This window comes from Anarhichas minor, unplaced genomic scaffold (genome assembly GCF_050575085.1).
Source record: "Anarhichas minor isolate MPS153535 unplaced genomic scaffold, ASM5057508v1 ptg000022l, whole genome shotgun sequence".
Classification (NCBI taxonomy): domain Eukaryota; kingdom Metazoa; phylum Chordata; class Actinopteri; order Perciformes; family Anarhichadidae; genus Anarhichas; species Anarhichas minor.
Genome location: NW_027466468.1, coordinates 3,860,278 through 3,883,323, shown reverse-complemented (window position 1 = coordinate 3,883,323; position 23,046 = coordinate 3,860,278). Strand labels below are relative to the sequence as shown.

The 23,046-nt window shown below is 41.0% G+C and overlaps 2 protein-coding genes across 2 annotated transcripts; one reads left to right on the top strand and one right to left on the bottom strand.

Moving 5' to 3' along the window:
• The first annotated feature begins 5,810 nt into the window (after nucleotides 1–5,810).
• LOC142955198 (melanocortin receptor 5-like) lies at nucleotides 5,811–13,482 on the top strand. Its single transcript, XM_076096645.1, has 4 exons — nucleotides 5,811–5,978; nucleotides 6,878–6,984; nucleotides 11,363–11,551; nucleotides 12,912–13,482. The coding sequence occupies exons 1-4, from the start codon at nucleotides 5,811–5,813 to the stop codon at nucleotides 13,480–13,482; spliced, it is 1,035 nt and encodes a 344-aa protein (XP_075952760.1).
• Nucleotides 13,483–18,308: 4,826 nt separating this feature from the next.
• On the bottom strand, nucleotides 18,309–21,484 carry mc2r (melanocortin 2 receptor). Its single transcript, XM_076096646.1, has 2 exons — nucleotides 21,132–21,484; nucleotides 18,309–18,896 (listed from the first exon to the last, which is right to left on the bottom strand). The coding sequence occupies exons 1-2, from the start codon at nucleotides 21,482–21,484 to the stop codon at nucleotides 18,335–18,337; spliced, it is 915 nt and encodes a 304-aa protein (XP_075952761.1). The 3' UTR covers nucleotides 18,309–18,334.
• Nucleotides 21,485–23,046: the final 1,562 nt, after the last annotated feature.

Below are 23,046 nucleotides of genomic sequence, written 5' to 3'. Positions count from 1 at the left end.
ACACTCACTATCACGTGACCCGTACCCGGAAGAAAACAAACTGGGCTACCAGCGATTCATTTCAACATGGATAACTAATTGCAAGCGTTGCTGCTAGCACAACAGCTAGCAGCTGTTGTGCAGTAAAAGTCTGCATTTCTGTGGAGGAAGCAGCTGTTATTGGAGTGATTAGCGAGCGGCGTGACCGGCATCAGCCCTATGGAGCAGCTGGTTGTTTTTAGATTCTAATGAGAAGACACGCTGTACTACTTCTTCCGTTTGGTAGCCTTGAGAGACCTTAGTCTGTAAGTATGTATTTATGAAGCATGAAAAGATGTACGTAGATATATTCTATTCGCGTGTTTAGTATAACATTTGTGTTGTATTAAATGCTAATCGCGGTTAGCATTTCTCCATTGGCGGTAATGTTAAAATTAGCTTAGAAGCTAGCTAGGCGGACATGTTACATGCTGGCTATATCATGGATTGTTGTTTTGTATTCATGTAATGTGTATAGGGACAGTTTGTAAAGCCATATTTCATATTGTGTTTCCACAGTTTTACAAATAAGAAAGATTCACACTGAAGTCTTGAAACTCTTCTATGGATTCCATTGGTCTTTATTTCACGGATCTACTGTTAGCGATCTGCTAAGCTTTATGCACGAAGCAAGAGCAGAATAGAGTGAGAGACGTGTGTTGACCACATTTATGGACCCATATTCTAGTAAACGTTTACGTGTAAGTGTTGATTTCAAAGTAAATTTGATGTGAGAGAGAGAGAGATAGACCCGCAGCGCTGTAATGCTAATCGCGGTTAGCATTTCTCAATTGGCGGTATTGTTAAAATTAGCTTAGAAGCTAGCTAGGCGGACATGACGTTCAGAGCTACTAGTGAGAACAGACATCAACAACACGGAGGAAACGAGTGAGAGACCACATTGATGGACCCATAATCTAGTAAATGTTTGTGTAAGTGTTGATGTTAAAGTAAATTTGGAGAGCGAGAGAGAGAGACCCGCAGCGCTGTAACTACGTCTGAAAAATAAAACTTCTAAAACTTTCCACGAACTGTGTCTGTTTGAGTTTATAGAGAGAGATTTTAGAGGAAGATCTTAAGTATCAAATACAACCTTTCATTATTAAAGACTACTTTATTACTCTGTCGTATTTTTTTTTTTTTTTTTAACTAAGCAAGCAATCCACTTCCTGTTTACACCGTCACGCGCATGCCCAGTGTACGTTAATGGTCACGTGCTGTCCGCCTTCGACGGCTGCCGTGTGGACGCAGATCAACTCGAGAATGATGCTGAAACTCCCGTGTGGACGGAGATCGTTTCTATTTGACAAATCTGCTTCCAAGGAGAAACGGAGTAATGTGGACAGGGCATAAAGCTGACAAGTTTTCTTTGATACTGTGATCTCATCCAGTCTGAACTACAGCGCAATGTTTGAACGTCATCGGCACTTTCAAATAAATTCTACCTTTGAGTTTTGACTTCTAGTCTTTGAAACAGCTTAAGACAACTTCTGTGTCAATTAGTGCTGGGAAAAATGTAATTCAAATTATGCTGATGGGATTCATACTTCCTGCAATTATTGTGTTCAAAGTGCATACATAACAGAGGCATCTTGTCATAACATACTGGCTTTGTCATTTGGCCATGCAGCAAAGGTTAATTACTGTAACCAATGTACTGCTCGTGTAACTTTGTAATGATATTTGGATAATTGCATTCTGCTCACTTGAGACAGACAGGTTATGGTGGGCATAATGGAGAATTAATTTAAGCGCTCAATTTGTGCTTGGATGGCTTTGTGTTGGCTTTCCACTCTTGATGTTTTTTTTTAAAATCAGCTTTCAGCAGCAGCTCCTGTCCTGGGAACATGACGTGCACCACATGACTGGAGAATGTTTTAAGTAAAAAAGTTTATATAAACCCTGTGCAGACAAATGAACAACTCTAATAGTTAAGGGAATAGGTCACCCACAAATTAGCATTTGTGAATCTATTACTCACCCCGTGTTGCCTTGCCTCGACGGTGAACAAAGAAAAAGAAAAGGTCTTGACGAATTGAAGTAGCTGTAAATGGGAGTCGCATTTAATCAACATCAAAAAGCTGTTTACAATCTCTCACACAACTCGTGCCATATAATCCAAGTCTTATTTATCCATTCCTTTGCTCACTTCTTCCCAAACACTGAGAAAAACATGGGGTGATTAATTGATGCACAAATGGTCACTATGTGGGAGAAATATTCCTTTAAAGCTATTTACGGATATCTCATCACATCTCGTCAGCTGAAGCCAGCACACTGAGGCTTCCTTGTGTCCCATTCGCAGTGTGTCACGACCAAAAATGGAACGTCGAAAACAAACTTCAGTGCTTTTTTTTTTTTTTTTTTAGTTTCAGCTGAGACTCACTGACGTATAATGGCACATCATTTGAACGCAGTGTGTAAATGTCTATTTATGTAAAGGAAAACATTAGTGCTGGGCAACGATTGCAATTTTTAATCGCATGATTTTTCTACGATTAATCGCATTGTTATGCGCAAAATTCAATAATGAATTCAAAAGTAGTGTATTGCGCACTTTTATTTTAAAAGTACTGCTATATGAACAAAAGTGCAATAACATTTGGTTTGCAAACACTTTAAACAAATAAGGTGCTTTTTAACAGCAGTATTCCCTTTACACAGTGGCAGTTAAAATATTTATTGTATATTATATATATTTTATGAAATCAACACAACAAAAAAAGCAATGTGTGTTGAAATAATATTCTATGAATAATTTAAGCCACTATAATGTAATTGAAAATCTTCCTCAGATTGGACTGCTTAGTTGTGGAAGTCCCAGATATCAGGAAACTAAACCAGGCAGTCTTGTCTGGTTCATAACAGTCCAGAGGAGCTCCGTGGATTTTATCGAGGTGTATTCACTGTGTCTAGCAAGCCACATGTCGGCTGTTTACTACAGCTGTATGAATACAAACTAAACAGATTTGGCTGTGATTTAACTGCAATAAACGGACAAAAAGGGACTCCGAAATAACTAAGTAATGATGCCAATTAAAAAGTCTGAATTCATGTTTAGTTAGTTGTCTCCGCAAGACGACAAGCAAATAACTTTTAAAATACTTGTTTTCTGAATGGAGCTCGAATCGATCGGTGCTAGGCTATGCTAACATTGTAGCAGCTCCATCAACACTCAAAATAACGTCATCTAGGCGTAAATACGGCAGCGTTTTTTCATTGTTTGTACCATATGGTTTATACACATAGTTTGGTCTGGTCTCCACTAATATGAGGTATTGTAAAGTTCTGGGTGAACACAGACAGATACAGTATTTGTTTCCTGATTCGGCGTCAGTGATGACAGGGAGAGCATCTCAACGCTGATAGGCTATCGTGCCGCAGCGCCCACCCCAAATGCTCTCGTTGGTTCAGACGCGTGATGACGCCCAAGCCAATCCTGATCAACATCCCGCCCCTCCTGTGAGCCATGGTCTGTCTGTCTGTGTATTCAGAGCCAGTGAGCTCAAAATAATAATTTTACTCTTCCATCCTCTTTTGTGTCTTTAAACTCTTTAAATGTGCATGTGACAAGTTCGGAAGGGCCGCAATGTATTGCTGTTTGAACCAGGACATGTCTCGCACCGGTCAACAAGCGATTCTGCTCCCCTCTCGCTCTGCGTTGGTTCATTCCAAAGATAATGCGAACTAGCGTGTATCTGTCCGTCTGTCCACGGCTAATCTCACATACTGCTGGACCCATTAGCCCGTCATGGTTGCGGTCTTTCACAATTTTTGGTAAAAGCTAATTTATTGACTGTTTCAAGCTTAATTTATACTTGCCGCATCCATGAGGGCCGCAATGTCCACATGGCCAAAGTGACATCACACCATTGGACACTCCCCTACGCAGGTTTTTGCCCCTTCCGTGAAAATGTTGAAGAGCTTTGTGGATGTCTGTTTGCTGCGAAGAGAGACCCACACAGAGTATCAACGATGCAACATGTCCGTGCGATCGTCCTTGCGGAATGTATAACCGCTCATCGAATGCTGACTCCTCGCTCCTCTTAAAAGGCGCACCAAGAGGGGCACCAAGTGATCAACAACTGTTTCAGTCGCCAAAGGCATTTACTGCAATTTGCTTGGCTATAAACAAGCCTAACCTAGTCGGTTGCAGGGGCCACATTTTGAGTATAAGGGAGCTGTGGAGGGACAATTGAGTGACACTCAGCTTCTTTGTTTGGGAGGGAAGAGGGAGACACACCTGATGGAGATCTGTGCTCTACCAAGTGCACTTTTGTAGTCTGACTGTTTTACATCATTTCATAAAGGGAATTACCTTGAAATCTCAAATTTCTCAAAAAAACTATTGATCCCTGATAATACAACTCATCCGACCAAATCCAGTGCAACAGATTTGTGTATTGTGTAAACGGGCAAGTAAAACAGGTCAAGTCTAGTCTCAAAGGAACAGGCGAGAAGTGGATGAGAAGATTTACCTCTGGCTTATTGGTCTATTCCTTTAAAACATTAAAGCATGTAGCTACCACCAGCAGTGGCTTAGCTTAGCATAAAGACTGGAAGCAGGGGGAAATAGCTAGCCTGGTTCAGAATCTGCCTACCAGCATCTCTGAAGCACACTCATTAACACCTTAAGTTAAGGAGCAGTGTGTACCATTGAGAGGGATCTATTGGCAGAAATGGAATATAATATTAATATGAATTGGTTGTATCTGCATACGGATGGGGTCCTCTTTACGGAGCCGGCCGCTATGTCTCTACAGTAACCCAGAATGGACAAACCAACCTGCTTCGGCTTCCCGACTGTGGACAGAAAACACAGAGAGGATAATGTAGTTTTGTTCTCCAGGGCCAGAAATCACGGGAGACCTCTGTTGGGGTTGAGGAGCTGCAGCATTTATTTCTGCACAAACTCTTCTGCTCTGCTGCCAACTCGTTCACCTGAAGTATGCTACTCTCTTACAACAGCTAAGAAAGGGCCATTTGTGTTTTCACACGTTTGCATCAGTCACCTTAGTTCTCATACACACTTGGCACACGGGAGAAGTATTAACTAATTGCAATCTGCAACCGCACCGCGACGGCAAATCCTACACAAAGCACCTTTAAAGAGAGTTGCAAGGTAACTAGTGGCAACTTTGAGAAGGGATGAAGTGAAAAATGCCTTTCAAACCCTTTTAGACCACTTCCCTTGTCGTATTGTGCACCTCTTTAACAATATATGCACATAATCCAATAACTTTTTTCCTATAAAAGAAAATGTAATGTGTGCTTAGTGCCAATCAATTTCAATAATATCTTGACATCCATCCATCAATCAATCTGCGAATTTAAGCACCAATCAAGGTGTGTGTGGTGTATAAGAAGTGGACGTAGTCATTGTGACGTCACCCATTGGTTTGTGGACTGCAGTTTTAAAGCCTTGAGTTCGCTATCTTGGATTACGGCCGTTGCCATGTTTGTCTGTTTTTACAACCAATGAACCGACGATGAACTATCGACTGAGACCATAAACTCATGTTTACAATGTTTACTAAGGTAATAAATCAAGTGAGAAGTCATTTTCTCATAGACTTCTATACAATCAGACTTCTTTATGCAACCAGAGGAGTCGTGTCCTGCTGGTCAGTAGAGATATTGCAAGGTTTAAGACACTTCCGTATGTTATCTGAGCTGCAGTCAAAACAAAATATGACACTGTCTCACATTGACATGTGTTTTTTTTTTGCAGCCTGCTTGAAAGATGGCATTCAAAATAGAGCAGCAGTGATCTGGACATAGCCACAGCAGGGATGAATCTGTCTGATGAGTCCTCCTACCAAGAGGAGTCGCTGCTGGGTAACTTCACCATGGCTTACTCCTACTACCACCAGAACTACACCCTCGTCCCCCCGCTGCATCCAGACAAGACCAGCACTTCCAAACCTGCAGCATGCGAGCAGGTCCACATCGCTATAGAGGTAAACAGTACGCACGGTACTGATCACCGAAATGTTTTTTTTTTTTGTATTGTTTCATTTTCTTTTAATGTAATTTTCTGAACTTTGTTTAAATCGCAGAAGTGGCATTATCTTATCAAATATGTGCTAATTTGCATACATGTCCAAAACCAAAATCTGAACATTGAATAAAGACAGATTTAAAATTATTTTTTCATTTTGTTGACATATTAGAGTCAAAGGTTATAATAGAATGTTGGATATATCTCTGTATCACTCCTTAAATCAGAAAATACTGTCGACAGCCATAACAAATATACCAAATTTGGCCATGTTTTAGAACTAAATTGTTGTATAAATCAGGCTGTGAATCAATCAAGTTTATAGGTTATAGTAAAATATGCAAATCAAGCATTATTTAATGGTAACTTCTGGTGCATTTGGGGAGAAATCTACAGATGCAAACAGACAAAGAAGTAAAATAAACACCTACATGGGTATTTGGGATGTTTTTTCTCTGCACTAGTCTGAAAGAATAAATGTTATGAAAGCTAAATAGCACAAAATCTCAACATTGACCAGTGCGTGAAAAAAAGAGATATCATTCTGTTTTTCAATACTCTATTGTGCTCTACTCTACTACATTATTGTCTGCTACACCCAATTACCTATTCACTATTACTACACCTTTCTACTGTAACTCTTACCTTGTTACTCTACATTGGTTCCCAACCTTTTTTGCCAGAAGAGTGACTTGGCCCTCTCGTAATGATTCTTTTTAATAGTTTCAAAGTTCTGATGTGTTAAAAAACAAAAACAACGCCCGGGTTGGGAAACACTCCATTTCAGGCCACCCTACTATTCTGCTGATCTTCACTCTTCCAATTATTCTCTCTTACACAGTATTCTGCTCTCCTCAGGTCTTTCTGATCCTGGGTATCATCTCCCTGCTGGAGAACATCCTGGTCATCACAGCCATAGTGAAGAACAAGAACCTCCACTCACCCATGTACTTCTTCGTCTGCAGGTAAACGGTTCAGCTGTTGAACACACACCATGGAATATATAATGTAATAGACTCAAAACAATCTTAATAGAGTCCATGCTGTTACATGTTCCCATAAATATACCAGTGCAGCAGGATTGAACTAATCCTCATATGATTTGTACAATAACTTACTAGAAGTTACTTAGGTTTTTTTCGTGCGTTTTCCTACAAATGTCCAGCAACACAAGCGACCGGTGTATCTGCACAAACCCCTGCAGCCTTTAGGAAACAAAACTACTTGGTTAGGTTTAGGAAAAGATCGTGGTTTGGGTTAAAATAACTACAGAAGTGGCTTCACTTTAGTAGAGAAGTTTCTTGACAAATAAGTCAACATTGTCTTCTGGTTCTTTTTGCTTTTTGCTGTCCTGGCTCACGATTACGTGGATTACATATGAATTGATTACGTGGGTTATGTATACACATTATAGTGCATTATTTTTCAGAGTAGTAGCTACGAACAGTGCAGCAGTAGTTTATCAAGCTTTTGCTATTCTTCAGTGTTTATCCTATAACTTGGTGTGATACTTCCAGTTGTAGTTATGCTGCGATATAATAAACCACAACTTCATTAAGGATTATGCCAGTGGCGGGCCGTGCATTTTATTCCTGCAGCTGAAAAACAGCTACGGTTATTATTTGTTTCGTGTAAAAATGAAGCCAACACCTATAGATACACTAACTGCAGAGAATACGCCGGGAGTGCGTCTCCTCTCTTCTCTGACTGCAGCTGAGACTGCTGCGCGAGTTACCGCCTGTGAGTGCTTTGGGGCAGCGGAGGGGCGTTAACTGTAGAACGGTAGTCCTTCTGTAGAACTGTAGAACGTCACAAAAAAAAAAAAGTCGCTAGATTTGCCACTAGTAGCTTTTGACAAAAAAAGTCGCCAAGAGGGTTTAGAAAGTCACCAGATTTAGCGAGAAATTCGCTAAATTGCCAACACTGGCACCGGCTAAATATGTCCCCAGAGCAACATTGGACGTAACAATGGTTCCTATCACATATTAAACCAAACAAAAATCCAATCTTCGTAAAAACAAGTTGTACAAATAATAATATATAAACAAGCATCTTAAAGCTACTGCAGATGTAAAAACAAACGCATTTAACTTACCAGAGCTGCTGTTCACTATTTAGCTGCTGTTCCTCCTTTCTTTGTTAATAAAGAGTTTAATCCCACGGTTGTTCAGTACATTTGTGCGTTTTAGTTCCAGTAAGAAGTCCTTCTCCATTCATGGACGCCAGTGAAGACAGTCGAGCCTCCCCAGTTGTATTTCTTGAATAGGTTTTAATGCGTTTGAGGGCTGAAAATGTCCGCTCGACAGAGGCAGCAGATATTGGGATTGTCACCGCCCAACATGTCACGCTAGCCCACTGACCAATCACGTACTTGTAGGCCAGCTAGCAGGCTCTGACACGTCAAAGAATACGCCCAACATGTCAAACTAAAGATCTGATTGGTTGAAGAATATGACAATCAACAATATCGTCCCCATTCACTTAAACTGCACATGGATGCACTTGTGAGTCTGCAGGCCTCGGGCCTCTGTTCTTACCTAGAGACACAGAGGTGAACTCTGATTGGATAAAAGCTCTACTTAAAACAAGCTGCACTGGAAGCAGAGCAACTGAGGAAGACAGTAGCTGTGCAATGAGAACATAAGATAATGGGAAAAATATTTTTATAAATTATAATACATGTAGTGTATTTAAGAAAAATTATAAAATAATAAAATAGCTAACTTTGTGATTCTGTTTAGGCCTGCAAAGAAGGCTTTGCAGGCCCTGACGGCCCACCACTGAGTTATGCCCAATGTATGAAAAACATAAAGGGAAATAATAAAGGCCTCAGGCACATCTGCAAGATAACTAATAATGCAGGTGACACCTTAAGGCCCTGATCATCTCATTTTATATTGTGTTTTCATATGTTTTATGCACATTTCTGAAGAAGAACTGAATGAAAGCATCACATATAAAAATTAAAAGTTAATTTACACAGTAAAGTTCAGAGGTGTCAAAGTGGGCTTATTTCTAAAAGTGAATATAATTTGCACATCTGGAGCTTGACAGAAACTGATTTTTTAAAATATTGTGATGCAGGGTCTGTCTCTGCCTATTCATTTCACTTACAAAAATAGCACACAATATGTGTTGCCAGAGGAAAGAAATTAATTCTGGTCATAAATCACAAATTAAAAGTGAAAGAATAAAATGCCATATGGTCCGCCTGAGGCCTTTCTCAGATTCTTACGGAAACACGTTGCTTTTCCTGTTTTATATACATGTGATTGTCCTGCAGACATTTGGATTCACCTGACGGGATTCAAACATGACTTGCACCTCAGTATTGACAGCAACACCAGTCAGACTTAGTGTCCTCATAGTGGACACGTTCACTGGCAGGGCTCTATCTTTGAAAAGTTCTGAGATGTTTTCAACTAGAAGCGCTAGGAAGAGTCATGTACACACTCCTCAATGGGAGTCTCATGACGTGACAGATTTAATCCCCTGCTCAAAACCAAATCTAAAGAGTTTCATCTGACACGCCAGCAGCGGGTTCGGAGACAGAGCAGACATTCAGGTCACTGTAGAGTTTTTTTTCAGCAAAGGTTACGCTTCCATTCATACGTTTTTAATCATTGATTTCTCTGAGGCGACTAGAGTGTATCTCTACATGGAGTGACAGAGGAGAGAAAGAGAGGGTTTGCTATCTTTCTCTATGTCACCATGACCTGCAATAAACCCACTGCCACAGCTCCATCAACACTGAGCCAGTTGAGATGGTGGAGAGTATCTTGGAATCACCCTTGACAATGAACTCAGCTTCACACATCTCCAGCTGGAAGATTGCTGCATTCACTACAAGCTCTCTTAGCTTTTCTTGAGATGTGTATATATATATATATATATATATATAAAATATAAGAATAAATAAGCAACTTTGTTAGGACAAACTAATTGGTTTCCTTTTTAGAAAAATCAACGTTTGTAATAGAAATAGAAAAATAGTTTGTTCCGAACTGTCCCGAAGTCTGTGAACCATCAAAAATTCTAAATGTTATTTTAAGGGTGGGGGGGACGAACAAACTGAATTCTTCAGTTCGTCAAGGTTGCAATTTAAGTCCGACTTTATAGGTATATAAATGAACTTGCCATTGTTGGATCAATATGCTGCCCCTGGCCTCTCCCTAGATGGAGAGGTGATGTCTCCGTTTTATGCTGGTGACGTGGTTCTAAAGTCTCCTACTGAAAAAGGACTACAGCAACAGCTGGGCATAGTAGAAAAGCACTGTCAGTACTGGACCCTGGCAGTAAATATAAAGAAAAGTTTTTTATTTTTCAAAAACGTCCTACATGTCAGGAGATTAAATCTACTATAAATAATCATATAATTGAACATATAAATTGAAGGCCTTCCTTGGTATAACCATAACAACATCCCCGTCCCTGTCTCTGAAGATCCTCTTCTTCTCATTTCAGAAGACTTTGATGTCCCTGGTGACACAAACCCAAGGCTTGTTGTCGGGGAAACAGCGTACAGTCTCTGTTAGAACAATATTATATACACAGAAGTTAGTGTAGTATCTTGCATGCGACAGGTCTGTTGAAGTGATGATGAAGGATGCTCCGTGGACACTGTTCTTGCTGGTATAATCAAGTTTATTACAAACAAGCAACACATGCCATTACGGACGTCTAGATCGTCCGGAGGTCTCAAGTCGAATCCGAAAGTCCCCCCTTCTAGGGCGCTCGCTTCATCTTTATATAGGGTACATGTCATGCAACATACAGGGCGGAACAATGAGAGAATGTATGTGGCCCCCCTCATTCTGCACATCCACCCTTCTGCCCCTGGTCTCCTGCACATCTGGTTTTCATCTAATACAACTACACTTGGGGTCTCCACTGTACTGTGTAAGACCTGAAAATATGCAAGGCCTGAAAATATACCACATTAGCCTTTATACAATCCTTAAGACCATGAATGCCTTCTCCTTTCGAGTATGCTGTACTGCGTAGTGGCTGAGGGGTTAGAGCGTTGATCAATTTCTCTACGCCTTGTAAGAATCGCAAGGTCAGCGGTGCAATTCATTTGGTATTCAAGTGCAATTCATATTACATTTCTGCATTCATAGCAGTGCTTAAAATGCATTTTAGCTCTCTGTATTGACACCGCATTTTGTGCAGGAATGCATTGTGCCAGAATGCATTCTAGTTGAATTGTTGGTTTTCACTGTGATATGAATGTGTCGTCATGCAGGGGGAGAGCTGGGACAGCTACTCTTCGGGCTCCTGTACATATTTGTGAATGTCTATGCATAGGATCAGAGCTTAACCTAACTTGTTTGGTTGTTGCAGTCTAGCAGTAGCGGACATGCTGGTGAGTGTGTCCAACGCCTGGGAGACCATCATCATTTACCTCCTCAACAACAAACAGCTGGTGGTGGAGGATCACTTCATCCGGCAGATGGACAATGTGTTTGACTCCATGATCTGCATCTCTGTTGTGGCGTCGATGTGTAGCCTTCTGGCCATCGCTGTGGACAGGTAATGATGGAGGGAGACGGTGTTGTAGACAAAACCACCTAAATCGAGACTAAGTCTTGACCAAGACCAGAGTGTAGACCAAAACTTTGAGGGGTTGAGACCAAGTCAAGACAAAGCCAGGGCGAGACCGAGACAAGTCCCACACTACATGACAAACTTACGATTACATGTGGAACATGCCACCCTGAGGCACTCCTCAAATTGGTCTGAAAGATCCACATTCCTATAAAAACACCCACAGAAGGCAAATGAAGATTCATCTTCATTCATCTTTCTTATTGGCATATCTACTGTATATGTGTGTATGTAGTATAGCATGAGAAAATAATTAAAAGCCATTGCAAATGTAAATTTGAAGTGTGGGAATTTTTATTTCATTTTCCACGACCAAACAAATCCAAACAAACACTAAGGAGCTGAAATTAATGTAACCATCTTTATTTAACACTTCCTTTCTATGTTTTACCATCCAGTACAAGTTAGTTCTTGTTATCTATTGAAATCCATGTATAACAAGAACACTCTCAAAAGAGTCAGTGTGCATAATTACATTGCTCTACTTGTCGTGAAACAAGGTACAAGGTCTCCCTTTCAGTTCGTCTTATGAAAATGTTACGTAAAGACAACTTACATAAGGTTTTCTAACAATAGAGGCTGTGCAGTGTAATTAGCAAACAACTGCTGGATGGATTTCTTTCAAGCTTTTTTTAGGAATTCTTTTACTCAAATTCCACAGGAAATCAACAACCTCTCTAATCTTTGCCCAGTGAGAAACACAATATAATAACCTGTTTCTTTCTGAAAGCGGTCTTAGAGATTAGTTTACTCATCATGGTTAGTACTGCTCAGCCTGTGAATACCGTTGTAAAATGTCTTCGGTGGCTCTGGAGGAGCTTTGTCAAGTCTGGAAAATAACTTTGGAAAATAACTTTGATGATATCATAGTCAGGGTTATCTTGGTTTCTTTTGGGAAATGTAGGATTCACTATTTAGGAGTTTGCCCCTTCCAGGGACTAAAATTCAGAATATCTTGACCTCTGTGCCTTACATTTTCCAAATGTCTCTCATAAGTATCCTGCATTAGTAAAGTACCTCTTTAAAACTCAAATAAATAAGTGGGTACATACTGCTGTATGTGTATTGCCTCAGATTGTGGTTTCTGAGAACTTGAAGGGCCCAAAACACCAAGTGACACAGATTAACCATGAAGCTGCCGTGACTGCACAGGGATATATTCCACTCCTCTTGACATCTAAAAGGTCTCTGCCAATGATTTCAAATGTTCACTGGCTAGGCAAACTGGCTAGAAAACCATAGGGTACAGGTTACCTCAGAAATTAATTCATGTCATTATCTACAGGTACGTCACTATCTTCTATGCACTGAGGTACCACAACATCATGACAGTGAGGAGAGCCGGCTGCATCATCGGGGGAATCTGGACCTTCTGCACGGGCTGCGGGATCGTCTTCATCATCTACTCAGACACCACCCCCGTCATCATCTGCCTGGTCTCCATGTTCTTTGCCATGCTGGTCATCATGGCCTCCCTCTACAGCCATATGTTCATGCTGGCGCGTTCCCACGTCAAGCGCATCGCCGCCCTGCCCGGCTACAACTCCATCCACCAGCGGGCCAGCATGAAGGGGGCCATCACGCTGACCATCCTGCTGGGGATCTTCATCGTCTGCTGGGCTCCCTTCTTCCTTCACCTGATACTGATGATCTCGTGCCCGCGCAACCTCTACTGCGTGTGCTTCATGTCCCACTTCAACATGTACCTCATCCTCATCATGTGCAACTCGGTGATTGACCCACTGATCTATGCCTTCAGGAGTCAGGAGATGAGGAAGACTTTTAAGGAGATCATCTGTTGTTACAGCCTGAAAAACGCCTGCACGAACATCTGCGCTCTGACGGGTAAGTACTGAGAGAGACAGACTCAGAAGGCCAATGGCAGAATTTGTAGGATGAACCGACTGCAGAGAACTGTTTCATTGCACTTTTCAGCCACTACAGTGTACAGTCAAGCACATTTTTGTCTTCTGTCCATTATGAACTGGAAAGGGGACTCCCACCATTTGTAGGGAGGTTAAGCTTCTATCTCCTAATGTTGTCGCAATGTGCACAAAGTGGCTACAGTATTCGGTACTTGGACAAACAGCCAAGACCATTTGAAAGTGCGTTGCAGAAAACAGTTTGTGTCCTGCCTTTCATTTTAGCTGACATTTCTTTGATTGTTCTGCTTTGACCTTATTTTTTTTTAAATCAACACTTTATTGATAGGATATTATCATTTTTGTTACTATCTTTTGTGAATCTTAAATGATGTTGTGTAAGAGTCCTGACATACTTTCTGCTAACTACTGTATGCGTAGGCGTGAGCATGATGGCTACCTGTTCTCATTCCCGACTCGTCAAATATCGCTGCTTGGTCGGTGTCCCTCGGCGTTGAAATTCCGATGTACTGATGTATTCTTTAGTGTACGTATGGGACGTTATTAACAAACTCCAATGTAAACCTATTCGCGTCATTATAAGACCGTCAGAGCACAGGACACAGTATAGAGAGCGAGAAAAGAGGTCGCGGTGGACGGTTGGGTTTAAACAAACACAGGTCTGCTGTTTCCCGTGAGAAATATAGTCAACTTTGACTTATTTTACCATGGTTTTGTTGCATAACTTAACGCCAATTCAAAGTTTATTTTGAAAAGACACTATGTAACCAGTGGAAACTAACATGTCGTCTCCGACACATCCACGATTGACACTAGAGGGGTATGTAAAGCGCCGTGGTTTGAAGCATAGGGACACTGACCAATCATCGGTATTTGAGTTGGGAGTGAGAACGTGTTGGCTATGTGGATGAATGGGGTGGGGCAATGAAGACAACAACAAATGGGGAAAGTTTTGAGGGAATCTAATAGAAAGTTGCCTCAATTGATGTCACCTAAGTCAATGTTAGCTGTGACTGAAAATGTCAGCCTCTCATTCATTGAACTAGGTTGTGACAGCGGAGATGGATCAGGCAAAAAAAACAACTGAAAACTGCAGTTAGTCAGAAAAAAAAAAGCTCTTGCATGTCATTTTTGGAGAAAATTCAAAAAGATGATTTCCTTGTTGTTCAGTACAGAGGACAAAACAACACTTTAAACAAAGAAGTACCACAGAGACAATCTTGTGTTGAATAACAGAGAGGAGCTTACAGTCTATCAGAGCTTTTAAAAACAATATCTACTCCAACATCAACTTGTGGTTCACTGTTGAGCAGATCATTTTCAGGAAAATGTTTTCACCAACCCAAGAAACATCACGACTCTTGCCTCAGATGTTTTGCCTTGTTCGCACCTGTTGCCATTTTCGGCGTCGGCTATCAATCGCTAATTAGCACTAAACTAGGTGCCGTGAGCGGGTCTTCTATAAAACCCTGGAGCCGTGAAGTTTCTGAAAGAATACGCCCATTGGCTACTAATCCAAATATGATTGGTTGATCAAATTGTCAATCCAAACGTACGCTCTCATTACGTTGAATTGTCAGGGCATTCTAACAAGGACATAAAATACCCTGGATGGTGAATTTTCTCCCCAGAGACTCTTAGAAAAATATCTGATTGGTTGCATTTTATTTTCCAACACAAAACCACTTGAATGCACAAAGCACGGACAGAAAACAACGCAAACAAGTCAGCGTCATTTTATATTTTATTTTATTTTATTCATAGAATTAATCAGACCAAACCAGGGCTTTGTCTGAATACCTTGAAGGCCCTGACATTTCGCGCTTGTTTGTTATCTGTAACTGGGGAAAAGAAGGCTGCTGCTGAACTTTTGGATGGCATTGCCAGACAACAGCCAAATTTCTGCCACTGTGGTATGCCTAAACCCCCCGCACCCCTCCCTGCTGCTGCATTAGTGGGATAGTTAATGAACAGCTTCCTGAAATCTGCCAATGCTCAGTCGCACAGCCATTTCTGCTATGGTTTGAATAAGGAGTCACTCTCTTGTCTGTATGTTCATATTAATTATAGCTGCTCTATTCTGTCAATGTGCTCACCGATGTATGACAATTCTTACTGCATCCCTGCCAATGGTCTGTAATAAACTATGTCAAGATGTCATAAGTTTACACTTGAAATGTAAAAATGAATGTACATACCGCTTTACAGTGCTCTCTGTAAGTGTGTGTCAGTGGCGCCTACCTCCCAACTGAAAAGCTTGAGAGAACTTTATCACAGAATACAACCATCTGCCTGAAATTGCTGTTCTGCATCATTTCTTAGTTGTAGATTCTAAGCATTTGTTTCCCAGTGTTGCATTGTAATATGTATTCCCAAAAAAAACAAAAGAAAAACAATTTGTATTATTTGTGTCTTGAGACTGATCCATGGTATTTTTTTAATGCACTTAGACAGCGAGACATGAGACATTTTTGAAAAAAAACATGATGAACACAGGATGTTTTGTGTTGTAAATTGCCTTAACGTTGCTTCCATACATGCTTATTGTAAGTCCTGCGCAATTGTGAGATCAAAACAAGAGCATATGAATATGCACACATGGAAACTGCTTTTATTAAAATGCAATGGTATTCTTTTCCCTACAGGTTTATTTATTGGAGAAAAACAGTGATTTTCATTTTGCTCACAGTACATCCACCTCCAACATGACATATCTGTGGAATTATGCAAAGTGATTTATTGTTGTTGTTGATTGTGAAGTAGTTCTCATTCCCACAGAAACAGCAGCAAAAACAATGAATGTGACGTGACACTGGACAAGGTTGAAGCCCATATGCTGATCCCATGCTCAGCCCTAGGTTTATGTACAGTGAGACCATATTAACAGTTGTGTGGACATTGTTAATGTTAGTTATGGTAAAGATATAAATGTGAGCTGCTGATGCCAGTGTCGGTCACGTTGCTTCAAATTATTTATTTTTTATTTATGGGAGTCTGCAATAAAAGGTAAAGTGGTGAGCTGTTTTCACATTATTGTTTGCACCAGGAGCTGTGGTAAACCGTGGTCCTGTGAATAATGGAAGTCACAAGATGATCCATGTGAATAAATAACGTCCTTTGAGTAAAATAGGTTCTGAGCAACGTTCCTACGTGATCATTTTTGAAGAGATTGACATTTGGGTGGGGGGGAAATGAGATTGCATCCGAGTCCTGAGAGAGACGGATGATGGGGTGAGGGGGTGGAAGGTTAGACAGTCAGCGAGGCAGAAAAAAGATGGCAAGTTATCAAATGAAAAAAAACACACAGAGAAACACTCAGAGATGCATGGTTATGGTTATAGAAAGGATCCGTCTTTTGTTCGCATGTTTACGTTCAGCAGGCAGCCTTGCAGCCATTTCAATCAGGAGAGACAAGTCCGATAAATAAAAGATAATAGTTTATTATTAACAGATGATATGTGATGATAAAGTGTTGACAGAGTCTTTGGCGCTTGGACTCTACTCTTAGGGAGATTTGTAATCGAGGGGCGTCTGCCCTGAGCAGCAGCAAGATAAATCCAGACACTGGTGGTGGCTGATGAGGCTGATAGAATGATGAGATGATGAAGCCGATGGAACTGCGAAGATTAGGCAGAGATGGGGAGGTGGAGGGGTGCGTAACAGCAGCATAAACGTACTGAAGGTAGAGAGACAATCATATTTAAGAGAGACAGTAATAAGATGATAGGCTAACGATGTAATTGTGTCGCTGTGCTATTCGATAAAGGAGACCAGCTAAACAGCTAAATAATGAGTGAGCATGCCTGAGGATTGATTGGCAGATGTATGAGAAATAAACTACGGGCTTAAGCATACAAGAGTATAGTCTTCCCGTCTGAACTTACACTAGACATTAATTTCTGAACTCCGATCCCTTCCCAGCCCGAAAACATGACATCTTTTCACAAAAGGGATCCTTTCTAGTCATAACCCAGGTGCATGGAAACACAAATTACATGTCATTCAAACTCAAGGGAAACTAAATGTTCTGGTGGCAGTAGCCTTGATTTAGGCGTCTTCAAATACCAAGTGGGAAAATGTGACCTTGTGTGAACCTTTTTTTTTTGCTGCAGGACATCCTTGACCACCCACAGCTGTTCATTGGCAGTGCAGGTGTGTGTATTGCAGTGGCTGGACGTGCATTTTATACCTGGGCCTTCAGTGCTGTCCTACTACAGTTGAATCACCTCCTAATAACCTCATTATGACACCACAGCTACGGGTTAAATTATTTATTTGTTATTTATACGACAACAAAGCAGGTAGAATAACCTAAAACCCAAATAACACAATTCAACAGGCCTCTGCACATTCCAGCAAAACTGCGGCACTAAAAACTGCATTCCGCCACACACTCACGACCACCATTCAAATATTATTCACATCAGAAGGTAACAATATTCACCATATCATAAAACGACACAATAGAAAAATTAACACAGTAGTAACGCTACTTCAGATGTTAAAACACAAGCAGTTCACTTACCAAAGCTGCTGTTCACTATTTAAAGACAAAGACCATCCTCCTTTCTTTGATTACAAAGAGTTTAATACCGTGGTTGCGGTGCAATGAGATAATAAGCTAGGGGATTTTTTTTTCGAATACATGTAGCGTATTTATGAAAAATAGTTAAATTATAAAATAGCTATAACTTTATAATTCTGTCAGGGCCAGCAGAGAAGGCCTTGCTGGCCCTGATGGCCCACCACTGGTGTATTGTTGTCTGCAGGTAAAGGGTAACTATGCACTAAATCAAACGCTGAAATAAAAGTCAATAGATCTTGTCTATGAGCACCTCCTCCAGTCTGAACAAAGCAGCATCTTCCTGAAGGTGTGTCTGAGCTCGGCGCTGCGGAAGGCATAGATGGCCGGATCGATGAAGGCATGGCTCATCAGCAGCACTACATGCAGCTGGAACAGCGAGCGGTAACACTCACAGTACGGGTTGGCGGGGCAAACCATGATGATGATGAGGTGGAGGAAAAATGGCGCCCAGCACACCACAAACACCCCAAACAGGATTGTGAGAGTCAGGGCCCCTCTCATGCCGCTGCCCCACTGCCGCTGACGCCGGCACTTCCCCCCGCCACCGGCTGCGGGCAGAGCCGCGATGTTCCTGGCATGGATGCGTGCCAGCATGAACATGTAGACGTAGAGGAAGCAGATAATTGCCAGGGAGACAACAAAGAAGACAACAAAGCAGATCATGATGAACTTGGAAGCGAAGAACCTCACCATGAGCACGGCAGACACCCCGCATGTTGTCCAGATGACACCCAAGATGGCCTTTGTGCGTCGCATCGTCATAATGTTGTGGTAGCGAAGGGCGTGGAAGATGGTGATGTAACTGAAAGTGAAAACAAATAATTTTGTCATCTGAAAGTCGGCTTATACAGAAGTTTTTATAAAAGTAGCCAGCTACGCTTTTTGCGACGGTACTCATAAAAATGGTCGCCACTCTGGCCATCCTGATACATTGATTTGAATGGGGATGTCCGTTTTACTCCCTCTTTATTTATATGTGGCATATATACTGCTCTGCCTATGTTATCACACTATATGCAAGATTTGATTGGCTGTATCGAAATAAGGTCTCCATTTACGTAGACGGAAATTGAATTGAAGTTTCTAAAAAAAAAAAGATTTACAGAGCAAATATGTATGCAGTAGCAGTAAAAAAAAAGATTTACAGAGCAGATATGTATGCAGTAGCAGTAAAAAAAAAGATTTACAGAGCAAATATGTATGCAGTAGCAGTAAAAAAAAAGATTTACAGAGCAGATATGTATGCAGTAGCAGTAAAAAAAAAGATTTTTTATTTTACATTACATTAAATTCATACATCCAATCATACTTTCATACATACATATAAACACACATATTAACCATGTTTAAAGGTGCTACGAGATTGCAAGCATATGTATTGCTTAACAACAGCATGGCAACGGCTGAGCCGGTGGTTTGCAGCTAACGGTGCTAACAGTGCTAGGTGCAAACTACAGAAACAAACCTAACAGTGTTTACCTGAGGGGCACCAAGAGGGTGGCGCTACGTCAGCGTTATAGGTCATGCTCACATGCACGAACGTGCACTAAAAGCACGCCCGGCTCTGTCAACAAAGCAAAGAGAAAATCACTCCACACTTTCTACCTAGCACCAAACTGTGGACGAACATAATAAGCAACTATAAAGTGTTTTTTTATTTAAAATATATATATATATATATATTTATTTATACATATGAATTTTCACTGTGATGGATGAAAGCCACGTTTTGAGTAACTTCATGCTGTCATACCATGCTGACATGACCTGAAGCGAGAAGGTGTTAATTAAAAGTGGTAACCATGGCAGTGTTGAGGTTTAAAAAGGATGAGAGCCTGCAGGCCGCAGGTACGTTTCTGCTGCGAACGTCTTACTGCGCACGCGCACCAGAAAAATGGGCTGGGTCCGGTTCAAAATTAAAACAATATTTAATGTACTACACAAAGTTCACTTACAATCTGAATTAACTATCAATAGTAATGTTCTCGAGAACAGAGACCACATGCACGCATCTCACTCACAGGTCTGAATTCAGGTACTGAAAAACGAGAGCGGATGTGATCTGAGGAGTGCTCTCTAGAACGTTGACTTTTATATTCCCTGACCGTCGGAAAGTGTCCGAACTGTCCTAAAACGTCTGAATGGTCGATTAGTGATTGGCTCCATTTGAATCCTGTCCCCTCCCATTATCGATCATTTGTGGCAAACATCCTGAACTCCTCTCTGTGACCTGCTGGTCAGTTGTCCATCCCTCTGCTGTCTGCTGCACCTCTGAAAAGCCTCACTCAAAATGATCTCTTTCTGTCCCTCAAAACTATTCATACAGTGTTTTAATACCTTTAGTGACTATGGTTTAATACATTCAATGAGTAAAATACTGTAACATATAATATCCTCTATAAGTAAGAATATTGTAAACATATAATACATTCCATATGGAAACATATTGTGACTAACATATTTATTATTGTGACACTTCTACTCACCACTTGGGGTGCTATCAAATCCTACTAATAATGTTTTTAACACTGAAATCCTTCACAGCAGTATTGGGAAGTGTTCATGACTTGGAGTAAAGCATTCAGAACAATTCAGCAGTGGGTCTTTTAATAAGCTGTGGATCTGTGAGTTAGAGCCCAGAGTTCAACACTTTTCTAATATCTCCCCAGAGTCCAGTTAGTGAGACATGTTGCTTTGAATTTAAATATGAGCAGAGGATAATTGGTTATAGGGTCCACAATCCACAGAGAATCAGTTCAAAACAGCCAGCACAGCAGTAAACTGATCAAATAAATCCTTAGTATACCCACCATGGTTCTGGTTTCATTTAAAGTCACTGAAGCCACTTTCACCTTTTATTTGAAATGGAACCAAATAGATTTAAGCATCATGATAGCTCTGATATGGGGATTCTGGTGGATTACTGTGCTAGAAATAAATTCATACCATCTCATTCAAATCTATCCCTCACACTGTTAAAGGTATAAATGGTTTAGAAACACTGTAAATGTAAAACATTTATGTGCTACATACATACCGGTCTGCAGCAATGGCCAGGAAACTGAAAATGGAGCCCACAAACGACATACACAGCAGGGAGTCCATCACGTCGTCCAGGTTCGTCTCAGAGGGACCTTTCTTCTCCAGGTGTCCCACGTTGGCAAACATGATCATCAGGTTCTCCCAGGTCTTGGTGAGGCTGGCGATGGTGTTGAAGGCCGCCAGGCTACAGATGAAGCAGTACATGGGCGAGTGGAGGTTCCTGTTCCGTATAACGGCCACCACGACCAGCAGGTTCTCGGCCAGGCTTACCACACCGATGGTGAAGAAGAGAGGGACAGGGACCTTCACCTCGGGGCAGTCCGACTGATTCGCCGTGGTAGTGTTCATAGTTTTGACTAGATTTAGAAGGTAATCAACATGGAAACTACAGCTTCCTAGACATTAACATTAATGCTACGTTCTCAAGGTATGGAGAATCGTTTGAGAAGTATTATCTTCAGTGTTGTATTGCGTCAAGGTTAGCCTACAGTAGGCTATCAGAGTATCTCAATTTTTCATTTTTGCCTTTAATCTTCAGCAGAGTTATGTGACCAGCAATGACCTAAAATGGGGTTGGTGGTGTTGTCAGCTGGTACAGTGTGATTAATCAAACATCCAGGAATGGTGGCAAAAGGCTACTATCTGCATCTAATCACAAAATGTCCTTTTCACCCACTGCACATCCTATTTACAACTGGGGAGTGGGGGGTTAGGAGTTTTGACACAGCTCAGTGCAGGCAATTTTTTCTGTTGGTGCTTCTTCAGACGGTGAGTTTGTCCAGGGCTTACAGAAAGTCAGTTACTGCCAAGTGAGATTGCAGTGTGGCAGTCTGGATTGATGGTCTTTTGAACTATGTCGAACGAATCCTGTCAGCTGGTCTCTTAGAACCTGGCAAGAATGTTTGCTTGACGCGTCACCTGTGGAAAGACAAAAGTGAAATTCATTTAAATTCATTATAATCCCAGAGGCAGTCATCCTGCTCCTGTTGAATGATTTGCATAGAACGACCTCCCATCCAGTGTAGCATTTGGAGTCCTTCACCTTTGATGAGTAGTGTCACCTTTGTTCCCACATCTAACAGCTCATTTGAAAGAGTATCTTGCCCTTCAACTTGAACATGTTTGGTTCCTCCTTTGTAATTGGACAGTTATGAAACTCACACCAAAAGGAATATTTTCTCATCATTATAATTAAAATGAAGGAACTACTCTGTGATCCGTGTTTGACAACACCTGCCAGGCCGCAGACTGAAGATGATTCTAATAATTATACCAAGCTCTTAACCAAACCCCTCTGATCCCTCTTTTCTTGTCAATCGCAAAGCGTCTCAGTGTTTTCAGAATAATCAAGGATTCTATATTAAATCCAATAAAAGAAGATTTTAAACTACTCTGTCCCTTCATTGCCATCTTTGACACAAGCTTTGACTAATTTCTCATTCCACAAATTCAAAGCAGAAAGTGAAGTAGTACTCAGATTTTACTGTGCTTTCAGATAAAATCGCAGCCATGTCACAACCATGAATTCCCCCAGCATTCCATTGATTGCCTCCTTACGCCTCCTTACTACTCGAGGGCAGTGGTGTACAGTAACAAAGTAGAAATACTTTGTTACTGTACTTAAGTTGTTTTTTTGGATATCTGTACTTTACTTTACTATTTATATTTATGTTGACTTTTACTTCACTACATTTTGCAAAGAAAACTGATACTTTTACTCCGATACATTTCCCCTGAAACCTTCGTTACTCGCTACAAAATCAAATCTATCTTTAGAAAAAAAATGAATTATGAGACCAACGTCGGGGACTGTGGTGGAACACAGACTGCAAGCAAGCAGGTTTGGCGAATCAGTGGTCCTAGCTTGCAAGTTAAATCGTTGGTTAATCACGTTAATGCGCAATTGCAAA

What these genes read in the sequence shown, in the direction of transcription:
- LOC142955198 (XM_076096645.1), top strand. Translation starts at nt 5,811, where the DNA reads ATGAATCTGTCTGATGAGTCCTCCTACCAAGAGGAGTCGCTGCTGGGT. An exon ending in ATGTACTTCTTCGTCTGCAG is followed by an intron (nt 6,985 to 11,362) that starts GTAAACGGTTCA and finishes TGGTTGTTGCAG; the next exon opens with TCTAGCAGTAGCGGACATGC. An exon ending in CTGGCCATCGCTGTGGACAG is followed by an intron (nt 11,552 to 12,911) that starts GTAATGATGGAG and finishes CATTATCTACAG; the next exon opens with GTACGTCACTATCTTCTATG.
- mc2r (XM_076096646.1), bottom strand. Translation starts at nt 21,484, where the DNA reads ATGAACACTACCACGGCGAATCAGTCGGACTGCCCCGAGGTGAAGGTC. An exon ending in CTGGCCATTGCTGCAGACCG is followed by an intron (nt 18,897 to 21,131) that starts GTATGTATGTAG and finishes TTTCACTTTCAG; the next exon opens with TTACATCACCATCTTCCACG.